This window comes from Podarcis raffonei, chromosome 12 (genome assembly GCF_027172205.1).
Source record: "Podarcis raffonei isolate rPodRaf1 chromosome 12, rPodRaf1.pri, whole genome shotgun sequence".
Classification (NCBI taxonomy): Eukaryota; Metazoa; Chordata; class Lepidosauria; order Squamata; family Lacertidae; genus Podarcis; species Podarcis raffonei.
Genome location: NC_070613.1, coordinates 56,386,152 through 56,398,699, shown reverse-complemented (window position 1 = coordinate 56,398,699; position 12,548 = coordinate 56,386,152). Strand labels below are relative to the sequence as shown.

The following is a 12,548-nucleotide window of genomic DNA, read 5'->3' as shown; positions in this document are numbered from 1 at the left end:
ATACCGGCTATGGTTTTATTTCATTTCCAGATAATTGATTAGAATGATGTCAATTAAAGGGGGGCAGTAAAATTGGTGCAGAGGACTGGACATGTTATTGCCTGTACAGGCTTTCTTCACTACAGCTCCCCACTGAGTGTTCTTGCTCATGTTTGAGCATCCTGACAGGAGGACAACCCAGGACAGGATCACATGGTTCAGCTAAAGACAAACCCCACACCAAGTTGCCCCAAAACTGTTAGGTGCTGCCAAACCGAGCCCATACACCCTGACCTTCCCCCCTTCCTAGAAGGCACCCTGTCCATGTCTATCACCATCAAGAATTCCTGGCTTCCCACGAGCGGCTTTGCTCTCCCCACCTTCAACCATTTCCGCCCGCCTGTATGTCGTGAGAAAGAAATTAAATTTTAAAAAGCTGTTTCATCCCCTAACGAATAGATACCTGAAGGAAGGCAAAAAAAGCCTGACGACATGCAAGTCCTCAAACAATCCGGAATTACATGGCGAGAAATCATTTTAGGCTCTTGGAGATAGCACTGGATGAGTACTTCTTTGCCCCATGTCACCTGAATTATGGGGTGCCCCAGGGCACTCTCTTGTCTTGAATGCTATTTATCATCTATATGAAGCAGTGGGAGTGGCCATCAGGAGACACAGTGCGAGGTGTCATTACACTGGTACCTCGGTTTAAGGACAGTCCTGTTTAAGATCGATTCGGTTTACAAACTCCGCAAAACCGGAAGTAGTGTCCCGGTTTGCGAACTTTACCTTGGTCTAAGAACGGAATCTGAACGGTGGAAGGGTACCAGCAGCGGGAGGCCTCATTAGGGAAAGTGCGCCTCGGATTAAGAATGGTTTCGGTTTAAGAACGGACTTCCGGAATGGATTAAGTTCATAAACTGAGGTACCACTGTAGTACACTGATGATACTAACATATAAGGCCAAGTTACATGAGAGACTGCCTTATTACTTATGTATGTGGTAGTTCACTGGGTTCTGCAGAAATTTCCCCTTAAAGTCCCCCAAACAACAAAACCCAGCTCCACAGCATCTCAGAGCAGGACTCTCCATGCGGCTACTCCTGTTCTGTGGAACAGCACCCCTGTTGAGATATGACAGGTGCCTATTATCTGCACTTTCCAGAAACAATCAAAGACATGGAACTTCTAACAGTCCAAGAAGATGGGTTGAGCTTTCATAGCTAATGGTGAGAGGTGCTCCTCAAAAGGGCTAGAAATCTATCTGGAGCTTTTGGAATGTAATGGCAAGCCTTGGAAGTGGAGTGATTCAGACCAAGAACCCCCACGGCTGTTATTTTAAAACAGTTTTAAAAGCTGGCAGCACTTTTTCACTGCACTGAATCTAGTTGGGACCTTGGTGGATCTTTAACTGCAAATAGAACTGCCTGTTAGGTTATGATGTGCTTCTGCTTGATTATTTGTGCATAAAAATAAACACCTTTGGAAATTATCCTCTCTGCCTACCAAGAATGTGTTGGGAGATTCCATTCCACCTTTTGTTGCAGACATGGGATTGTTGCGTGTCACATGTCTGTTTACATTCCAGCACAGACTGCTGGGTCCTGTTAGCGGAACTTCTACTCAGTGTGTATTGCTTTTGTTTTTGAGTCTCTCTCCGAGAAGACGGCAAGGAGAGACGACATGTTTCTTTGTTCTGATTTATGTAAAATAAATTCGTAGTGTTAGTATGTATCCACAGCCTCAGCCTCTTCTGTTGTGCAGTTTTTACTCTGCTACGTATAGTGTGCTCAAGGCAGCAAGCTTGAGTCGCTGATTTACGTCAGAGCCGGAGGTTGATGAATCTTCGCAGCGTGAAGGCTGAAAGGGAGAGGATCCAGCTGGGGGCTAGCCAGCTGGCCTTCCGACCCCAGGTGCCAACATCGAGGTTATGGGCCCAGATCCGAGGCTTTACACTGGTGTAGGACTGCTGTTGGCTGCTGCAGCATTCCAGGAAGGAATGAAGTATGTGGATTTTATTTCGGCCATACCAGCAAGAGACTTTTGAAGTCCGTGCCAGGCAATTAAAGCCGGCAGAAGCAGGCACTCCTGATTTACGAGCTGACAGATAAGAGACTGTAATTGACTGTTTTCTGGGGATCAAAAGAATGCAGCACTACACCTGCACGTATCACTGCTTGCAGGAGTAGCTGCAACTTCCTCTTCACCTAGAGCAGAGTTTAGCAATATCTTTGCAAGAGACTCCCTACCCCATGTCTACCATCCTTTCCAATCTCATTACAAGTGAAGCCAGCAACAGTGTTCAGCCAAAGGTTAAGGAACCTGTGGTCATCCATATGTTGCTAAATCCCAACTGCCCTCAGCCCCAGCCAATGTGGCCCAATGGGTTCTGGGAGCTGCACTCCAACAACATCTGGAGAACCACAGAGTACCCATCCCTGAATTACAGCAACGTTCTGGGATTTGCTTGTGAGCAAACATGTTGAAGACTCCACTTTGTACATTTTGCCAGTACATCCTTGCAATTCTTCAGGGTTTACTTTCCACAAGACCACACCGGTGGGCTGTTCAACTTCATGTTCTACCTTTGAAAAGTTCGGCTCTGTGCTTCAAGGGGGTCTGAAGAGGACACGGATAATTGAAGGAAGTTGATGTAAGCTTTTTCCACTGGGGTTTAGAGTGTTCTAGCTAATGAAATAAGGAAATGCATAGACTGAAAGAGGTTTGCTGATTTAACTAAGGTTGCCTGAGTTATCCAGATTACCTGAAGTTAAAAGCAGATTCAAATTCTCAAGCAGGTACGTAACACTGATAATGCTACTGTCTTAAAGGCAAAGGATCTTCTGAGTATGGTGTATTTCCTTTTCCCCCCATCCCGACACACAATTTTCTTTTCAACGTTGCTTTCATTAGGTGTGTCATCGCTTGGAGATGACCCTCTAATGGTTGCCACCTCTTCATAAATGGATCTACTTTCCTTCATAGTTCAGTCTCTAATTAAAGCAGCCCGTACCAGCCATCCACAAAAGCACATTTTTTCTGTGCTTTACGTTAACTGGACAAACACAATAAACTTAAAGCAACCTCAAACACCCAGCTGTCAGAACAGATCAAAGTAACGCTACTTCTAAGATTACCCCCATCACTAACTAAGCCAACCTATGAGCAAGAACAGATGGACAGAGCCCTGAGAGTATCACCAAGCAGTAAGGCTGTTGGGGTGCATCATCAATAGCAGCACCAGAACAATCACCAGCGCAGGGGGCTATGTAGATTCAATCAGGGTTGTTTAGATAAGAAATCCAAGTTTAGTAATCAAAATTTCCAAAAGGAGTTCATATTTGGGTTATCTACACACAAATTATTTTCTCACACAGGACCTTTGCTCTCTGAAATGCTACGTGGATTGTCAACAATCACCACCTTAACTCTTCGATTCCAAACACTCACTTTTGGGGTGGGGGATTGCACTGAAAACAATTTAATTTGTTGATGCTGATGCAAATGTTGTTCTATTTTACAATGGTTTCAATCCTAAAATAAAAACACAATGCAGACAACCTTATATTGCTAAATTAGTTACTATTCTTTAGTACTTCCCCTAGGGCCAGTGACAATGTCATGTTCTCAACCCTTTAACCTGGGCTAAGGGAGAAGAAATGGAATGTAAGATTACTTGGTCCTTCATCCCAGGCCTCACCTTACATGAAAGTCACTCCTGCTAGACTTAACCAAGGTTAAGGGTTACATCAGCACTACCCACAACCATGGCTAATGCTAACCAAGGTGCACAATGTATCGCCGTAATTCCCACCCCCAACCTGCAGAGGCAGTCCAAGAGGACACCATGCTCCAGGGCTCATCAATGGAACACCAGCAGGTGCGCACATACCTGCCAGTGTCTTCCATGAGGCTTCCAATAGGAGCCCAGAGCTTCCCCCTCAAGCTGCAGCAACTTTCCCAACTTCTGAAATTAGGCTTGGCAAAGGCTGCCTATTGTAGCCAACAGAACATTTTACGCAAGCCTAATTGCAGCATGGGGACGCGGGTGGCGCTGTGGGTAAAAGCCTCAGCGCCCAGGGCTTGCCGATCGAAAGGTCGCGGTTCGAATCCCCGCGGCGGGGTGCGCTCCCGTTGTTCGGTCCCAGCGCCTGCCAACCTAGCAGTTCGAAAGCACGTCAAAGTGCAAGTAGATAAATAGGGACCGCTTACTAGCGGGAAGGTAAACGGCGTGTGTGCGGCTCTGGCTCGCCAGAGCAGCGATGTCACGCTGGCCACGTGACCCAGAACTGTCTCCGGACAGCGCTGGCCCCCGGCCTCTTGAGTGAGATGGGCGCACAACCCTAGAGTCTGTCAAGACTGGCCCGTACGGCAGGGGTACCTTTACCTTTACTTTAATTGCAGCATGGAGGTGTAGTGAGGGGAGATGCATCTGAGGGAGGCTTAGGATAAGGCTTTGATTGGCTTTAATAGGAGGTGAAGTGTCAATGGTGCCCACTGAGTTCTCCCTCTGCCCGTAAGCCCAGAACAGCTGGCAATGCCTGCCAATGGTATCAAAAACTGTTGGCATGTCAAATTGATTATTGATCAATCATATTATTGATCTTTGGGTGCAGTTTTCTAAACATCTGTGTATTCACACATTATCCAATGCATTAGCTAGCCTATTTTGTCCACTAAAAGGCAATGGTACTGTTCTAATAACCTCACCCAAGTCAAGTTAAAGCAAGTCCACTATGCTTCATATTATAGGAACAGAATGTTCTACTCAATATCATGTTAAAAGACACCCATGGTCTGTTTAAAAAGAATAGTAATAATAAGATCTAAGAGCAATGGGGTACCTTATGCAAAAGCATCAATGTCTGAATTACATGTTAAATTTACATGAATCTCCAAAGCAGCTGTTACATTCGAAGAAGGCTCCTTATCACGGCTAAGACATTGGATCTAATACTATATTTCCACACAGCATTTAATATAGTACTCTCTTCTCCATTTTTATCCCACAACTTCTGTCTGGATTCTTTCTAAGAACCAAATGAACAAATGTTTTTGATAATGAAGAAAAGGCAAATGTGGTCGGGTCCATGCAGGGGCAGTAGGATGGGAATCAAAACACAGGCACAAACACCTTAATATTTTTATAAGTGTCCCTTTAAAATGTGTTAGTTCAAAGTGCAAACACATACACGTTCCAAAGCTAAAGATAATAATTACGTCTCCTGATAATGTCACTACCTGCCTCATTCCCAAAGAAAAGTCTCCAAACAAGCAATTAGGTTGCAAATGACTGAAATTTTGGCTTATTTCAAGTCTATAAGTGAGTATGTGTGTTTTAAATCTTTACATGCCAAGAATATATTAATTTTTTCTCGCATTAAATGAGGAATCCTGTCCTTCTAATAGAAAGAATCCTTTTTGGGCTGGCATAGTCTCTTGGGACAACCACAAACTTGAGAGGCATCAAAGCAGAAGTTGGACTAGACTTTTTGGCACCAACTATTCTCCCTACAGAGGCATCCCAGAGTCACAGTGACAGCACAATATGAGAAACCTTCAAAGCTGATGCAATGAACAACAGACATGTGACAACAACTGTCTATATAAATAGGAAAATATCCAGAACAGAATATATGTGTCAGAGAGGCTATATATTGCAAAGAGACAGGGAGCGAGGGGAAAATCTGTTTTCATACAGAGGAGTCCCTCTGGCTAGCACAAACTTTTGTGAAGCAACAACCAGACCACAAACTGAAACTGAAAGGTCAGAAACGGCACAAGGTCAAAGAGAATGCTCCATAACACAAAGGAACCATGGAGAAAAACCAAGTGCTGTCCTGGCTTTGCTCACCTACAACGGTGCTCCGATATCACAATGCTTTGTGGAGATGAAACAAGACCTAGACTTGTTAAAGGGCTACTAAACCCAAAAGCACCATAGGAGAAGGAAGCAATAAACACTTACACATGTGCTTAGCATTAGCTGCCTGGAGCTTCCCATAGATCTGCAGGAGGCCCATAGGTAGACGTGGAAACTGAAAGAGGTACTTAAGCATGTGGACCAAAGATGACAATTTAGTTACCACTATTGTGCCATGTACACGAACTACTATTTTTAGTGGTTAACAAATGAAATGATTCATCATTTAATAACCAGCAGCTCCTTTGGAACAGCCAGGCTACTTCCTTGAGTTTTGTGAAATAGTTCACCAGCCCCGATAATCTTTCTCAGGAAAGAGAGAGATCATTTACTCACATGACAACGTTACAGGATCCAACCAAGGCCCTCACACAAGCACCTCTGCAGCACCATAACCATTCTTGCATTTGCAGCCTGATTGGCACCTTCAAGTGAGGGCTGTTCACACACAGGCATTTGCATGTAAACCAGAGTTCAGCACAGTCTTTGCCAACCTGGTGCCCACCACAGGCTGTTGGACAACATCTCCCCTTTAGCCCCAGCCTATATGAGCATCCCTGCTAGGCTGGTGGCAGTTTCAATCTAACAATAATTGGGGGGCATTAGTTTGGGGGAAGGTTGGTTTAGTGGTTAGTGGTTTGAACCTGGCATTTTTTGAAACTGACCAGTGTTTGCTTCAAATTGTGATCCACAGTTTACATGTAAAATTAAGGTAACTCTTCTGAAGTCCTTTCCCAAGACTACATGGGAGGGAAGGTGGGATTGCAGAAGCTGCAGGCTTCAGGCAGACTTTTTGCTCATGTACATGGTGCTTAAACTATGTGTTAGCGTAACATGAAGACATGGCCAGTGTGGTGATTTTGCATGATTAGAGCAGCCCAAAAGCAGCCTGCCAGTGTTTCAGACAGCCCCAGCATGGAGAAAGAAGTTCTCAAAAAACGATGCCTCAGTACAAAAGCTGTCATGCTTGCAGCTTCATCAGACCCCTACAGAGGCCTGGATTGTACAAACCAGGTTTCCTACGTGGCACCAACAGTTTTACAAGCTGCATCACGAGGCAGGGTAAGCCAGTTGTTTCGTAAGAATCAAACATGGCGCTGGTAGGCAGAACTAGCGTTCTGAGAAAAAAGCCAGATTCCAGCCTTGGCCTGAAAGGAGAGGGGGGAGTGGGGAATAAAATAAATTCCCCAGCCATTCTTCCAACTGGTTTTCAGGAAGGTGGGGCCAGAGAATGCTATGACTTTTTCCACAACTAACACTCCACTAACCAGAATGTAAATGAAAAATAAAAAGCAGATTTTTTTAAAAAATGTCTTTCTTTCGCTTCAAAATACCAGAGAGAGAAAATAAAATTGCTGAATACTTTATCACTGAGGTGTAACGCAAGTTAAATACCTGTTATTGAACAGTAAACAATGTGAGGTGCAATCTTGTTAATGTCTTCGTACCCCAGGCCCATTTCAGATAGTTTCCCAGGGACATAATTCTCCACAAAAACATCACAAACAGCTGCAAGCTGGAAATAAAAAGGTGAGGATGAGTCAGACTCTTAATGAACTTCCAAAAGGTCAGCAACTTCACAATGTAATTTAATTTAAAATTTCAGTAAACAAGACAGTTCTAGCACTGCTGTGGTACCCAAGTCAAAAACCAAAAGAGCCTCGCTTAATTAAAATTTACAATCCTGCACGAATGCTTTTTACACCCTAGGCAATTACCCAGCAGACATGATGTCTGCCTTAGAGGGGCAGATTCTCCAGTAAAATATTCAATATGTCAGATGTATGTTGCCACCATACGACTGTGGCAGTGAGTTGCCATAGGAGCTGCCTAGGCGTAACAAGGGGCAAAACCTACATTGTAATTGTCAGTTACTGTTTCAGGAACAGGTGCAGAAGAAACAGAAACATCAATTTACTTTGTTTTGCTGATAAAGCTGGTGATATTGTCAAAACACTTCATATATAGGGTATCTTTTTCAATGGTGTGTTGGCTCTTGGAGATCTGAAATTCAAAGAGCTGAAATAATCAGCTGAACCCTTAAACAAGACTGTCGTATGGGAGACCATTCCTCCCCGGCTGGGGTGCAGAAGAGAGGGACAGGGTGGAAGGGACAGATAACAGCCTTGAGCAGGAGGTTACAAACACCTTCTATTTCCATATGCAGCTCTGGGGTTATACAACAGGTGCAAAGGTTCTTGGTCATTGCTAAAAGCAGGGATTGGGATTTTCAAGTTTGTGTAACTCTTCTCGAGAGTGAAACTGAAGTTTCAGAGCATATATTCACGACTTCTGAAATGAAAACCTGTACCCAAGTGCCTCAGAGGGGCAATGGGGAATCATCTTGCTGAGCTTTGTTAGTTTTTTTAAAAAAATATTAATATTGAATGGGGAAATGGCAACTTTCAATGTGGCATGTTTTCTCAAAGGTGCAGCTTCCTGAGCTACATGAAGCTTTATTCCCAAGTAAATAGGCACAGAATTCATGGGACTCCTGCCAGTAAATATGTGCAGGATTAAGCTGCACGGAAACAGATGGAACTGGATCTAGTCATGACTATCTTGCAATCCTAATGGTCAGTCATAGCTTTTCTAGATTGCATCTACAATGTATACAGTTCTTTTGAACTCTTGATATCAAGATATCCTGCTTTTTCTTCCGTGGCCCATAATATTCCATGCCTCTGATCATGCATAATTCATTTTATTTGTAAACTTTCCATAGTTCAAACCATACTCAAGGCATACTCAAACCATACTCAAGGCATACTCAAACCATACTCAAGGCATACTCAAACCATACTCAAGGCATACTCAAACCATACTCAAGGCATACTCAAAGCAATGCCCCACCCCAAAAATCATCAGCCCCATTCAAATACGTCCTTATAAAATAGCATTTATATCTACCCAGAGCACACATGTCAACAAAGAGTTTGTGAGAATTCATTTATTGGAAAGGATGTTTCTATACTTGAGTACTTTAAGTATGAAACATAAACATTAGCTATACAGTACATGCCTTCCTCTGATTTTGTACTATTTAGGCTGTACAAAGTTCAGTTATTAACACATATTAACACTTGTGGCTCGACTTTTCTTCCTTCCCCCACTAAATATATGCAATGAAGCTATACATCTAGGTTGTAATGAATTTGGGTTAGACCAAATGGGTTTTTGGGATCTCCTCCTGTGGATTATACTGCTGCAAGATTGGATTCTGTGGAAGAAAAGACTGATAGCAAAGAAGCTAATTTCATCCTGTTACATAAACAGCCTAACCAGGTCTGTTAATTATCTAACTTGTAATGTCAACTAGGACAGTGAGTTGCCCGAGAAAAGAATAGCAGGATATCCTCCTGAATGTAAGCAGAAAAGGGCAAGCCTCACTGGCTGGAAGAGGTGTCAGCAAGGCATTTGTGTCTGAAAGACGGCAAAGGACAAAACAGACTGAGAGGCCGGACTCACTCTCTGTTCCGGATCCAGTGCTCAGGTTTTGGAAAGCAAACCCATGGCCCCCAAGGCTAAGGGGGAAACAGATCCACAGAAGTGACCTTTCTGTCTTATGCTCAGCCTGTACATATGATTGTATAAATGTATATTATAGTGCTGAAAAAGCCAGCAGTCTCCGGTGACCTTCACTGCAAGGAAATGAAACTCAAGGCCCTGGGACACTGAGACATTGAGATCTCTTACCACTCAGAAACTGGGGTGCACTTGACAATATTATTTAGGATCAGCACCAAATAAGTTTTGAAGCCTGGTTCTGGCAGGATACTGCCCTGACTGTGCCTCCTTTGGCATCTGAGATAGATGCAACAGCCATGTGTGTTGTCCATTGTAAGAACGGGACTCCATCTCTCAGAGCTAACACAACCAATCCCACAAAAGAACTCTAGCACCCTACTATTGCAGGAACACCCTCCTATTTCCCATAGCCCAAATGCACTCTCCCCTCCACATAAGTAAACGTACAAATATTAAGGTCAGATTTTGTTTAGAAGCGACCTGTTTTAGATTATTTTAAATTGGCCAAGAAATCATTTTCTGAAAAATATCATATATCTGGCTGATTAGTATGAATACACTGGAACTGGTTTCTGTAAACTGGTGTCATCATATCAGCAATCACAACCATTATTGCTGTAGCTTTTGTGATTGTTTAGCTACACTTAAGGCTAAAAAAGAAACCAGGCCAACAAATATGTTCTTCCATCAGAAGAACAGATGGGAACTTAAAACAACAACACTGTACACCACTTAGGCAAAGCTTTGTTGCTGAAAGAAAAAGAACACATCCTTATGAGCTTTGTGTAGCCAGAGAATATCTTATGGATGTGAATCATGCTTGAATGAACAGCATCGCATGCAAGCGTAGAATGCCTATCGTTTACAATTACTCCACATTCTGATTTTTTTTTATGTCATTCTTACATTTTGCAAGCTAGACTAAACTAATCAAATTACTGCAAAGCTAAGACAGTCGGAGAGAAAAACAGAATCATAGGTCAAAGCAAGAATGGTCAGGGTCAAATGAGTATTTGGCTGCTATCTTAGAAGCTGAGGAATTATTTTTTAAAAAATATCTATATTATTATTGCTTCCCAGAACATCTACAATTTAATGAGTTGATGGTGAATATATTTGACTGCTCCCATTTGGATTATTTCATCTGACTCTGTTGTGAAGGACAACTTGGATATATTTTGATACCGGTAGAAAAGTGATTTGTCCATCGGGGGCTTCTTGGGCTCTTCCCATATGTCTGTGTCAGACCAGCAGCCAAGATGAATCAGCAACAGAGAAATACTATTTTGTGACAAGGTTCTGGAGCCTCCTTAATCATTTCAATCAAAATGGGGAAAGTTTCCCATAATTCAGAGACTGAAGAGTCTACAGATAAATAGGAATTTGACAAAAAGTGAAAAAATAAACCAGATTATTTCTGTGGCTTCTGATCTATTTTCTTGCATGCCAAAGGCATTTTGTAATCTCTGCCAGAGCAAAAGAAAATGAAACTATCAGTTCTGCTTCCTTTCTTCCTAGTATTCAGCCTTTTCACCAGTGAACAAGCTCTCTGAAGCAATCAATCATTCCTTTTCAGCAAACACAGCAACGCTGCAGTGCTCTGACATCAAGCAACTAAACTGAGGCAAAAAAATATGTCATTCTGCTACATGTGTAGACTGACTTTCACATGAAGCTATGAAAAGCAGAAAAGACCGTAATGCCTTTGAGAAACTGAATCAGAAACGGACACATAGGCCTCTTTCAGCAATGACTGAGGAAGTCCTCCTGATCTTAATTATCAGTTTTATTCATTCATTCATTCATTCATTCAATCCCAACTGTTTTTCCTTGACAGGAGTCAAGGTACAGGATAGAACCAGCACAATCTCTTTTCTCCTGCACCACAAAGCCCAGGAATGTTTGCAACACCCTTGTTCATAGACATCTCCTGGCACACAGACTTCCCATCTGCCTGCCAGTCCACGCTCCACAACCTGTTCCAGGTGGTGAGAGGGCACCAGGGGGAGACTGGACAGGTATGTGGTGATTATAGTGCCTTGGAGCTTGGACGCTTCATACAAACAACATGACTAACAGCAACTGATAAGCCAATTCCCCACCATGAATGTCTCTAATCTCTCTTTGTAGCCATCTTAGCCAAAATACATCAGTGTATTCCACAAATTAAATTTCTTTTGTCTGTCTTGATTCAACTGCTAATTAACTTCACTGGATGATTCCCAATTCTACTATAGCAAGAGAAAAACACACACTCTATTCACTTTCTCAATGCTATTAATAACTTTCTAACACCTATCATGTAGAGCAAGATCCTTTGCAAGTACACTTGGGAGTAAGTATCGTTTAGTCAAGTGGGATTTGCTCCCAGGTAAATGGGTACAAGATTGCAGCTTATGGGTATTTACCTGGGAGCAAATTCCACTTGACTAAACGAGACTTACTCCCAAGTATACTTGCAAAGGATCATGCTGTTAACCACCTTTTTTCCTAAACTAAATAGCCCCAAACAACAAGGCATTCTCTAATAAGAAGGTGTTCCAGCCCTCCAAAAATGCTGGTTGCCCTCTTCAAACTCTATAATATCCTTTTTTAATGGGGAGAGCAAAATACCTATACTTGTTCCAAGTGTTTTCCCTCTTTCTAGAGAGCCCCCTGGAAACCTAATGGGACAGCAAGAGCTGTTGGGGTCGTTAATGCTGTGAGCCCTTCCATCCTGTGCTCAGATTGTGTAAATAAAACCCTATATCCTAAAGACACCACAGTCTAATTTCAAGTTCATTCTAAGGAAACTGAGCCCTGGTGGGAACCCCTGGAGTCCCTTGCCGCTCTGAGATTAGGGTGCACACAAAGATACCCAACAGTCCGTTTCCTTCACAGATGTGATATATTCAATAACAAAGGGTGAAATACAAAAACAGAACAGAGCAATGGGTGAAATCCATTTGGAACAGTCTCCTAAAGCAAAAGACATTCTGCTAGTGGCAGCCTCATTCTTAATGCAGGGCAGGAGCCAAATCCAATGGGAGGCAGAATATTTTAAAAGATGATGCTGTTAAGGTGCTACACTCAATATGCCAGCAAATTTGGAAAACTCAGCAGTGGCCAGAAGATTGGA

At 42.8% G+C, this 12,548-nt stretch overlaps 1 protein-coding gene across 3 annotated transcripts in view; it reads right to left on the bottom strand.

Moving 5' to 3' along the window:
* SUGCT (succinyl-CoA:glutarate-CoA transferase) overlaps positions 1-12,548 on the bottom strand; it is a 291,279-nt gene that overhangs the window by 262,567 nt on the left and 16,164 nt on the right. For all 3 annotated transcript variants that reach the window (XM_053359422.1, XM_053359421.1, XM_053359423.1), the window contains exon 6: positions 7,298-7,418. In XM_053359422.1, the coding sequence (XP_053215397.1) occupies positions 7,298-7,418 (121 nt within the window). The remainder of the gene's footprint in view (positions 1-7,297; positions 7,419-12,548) is intronic.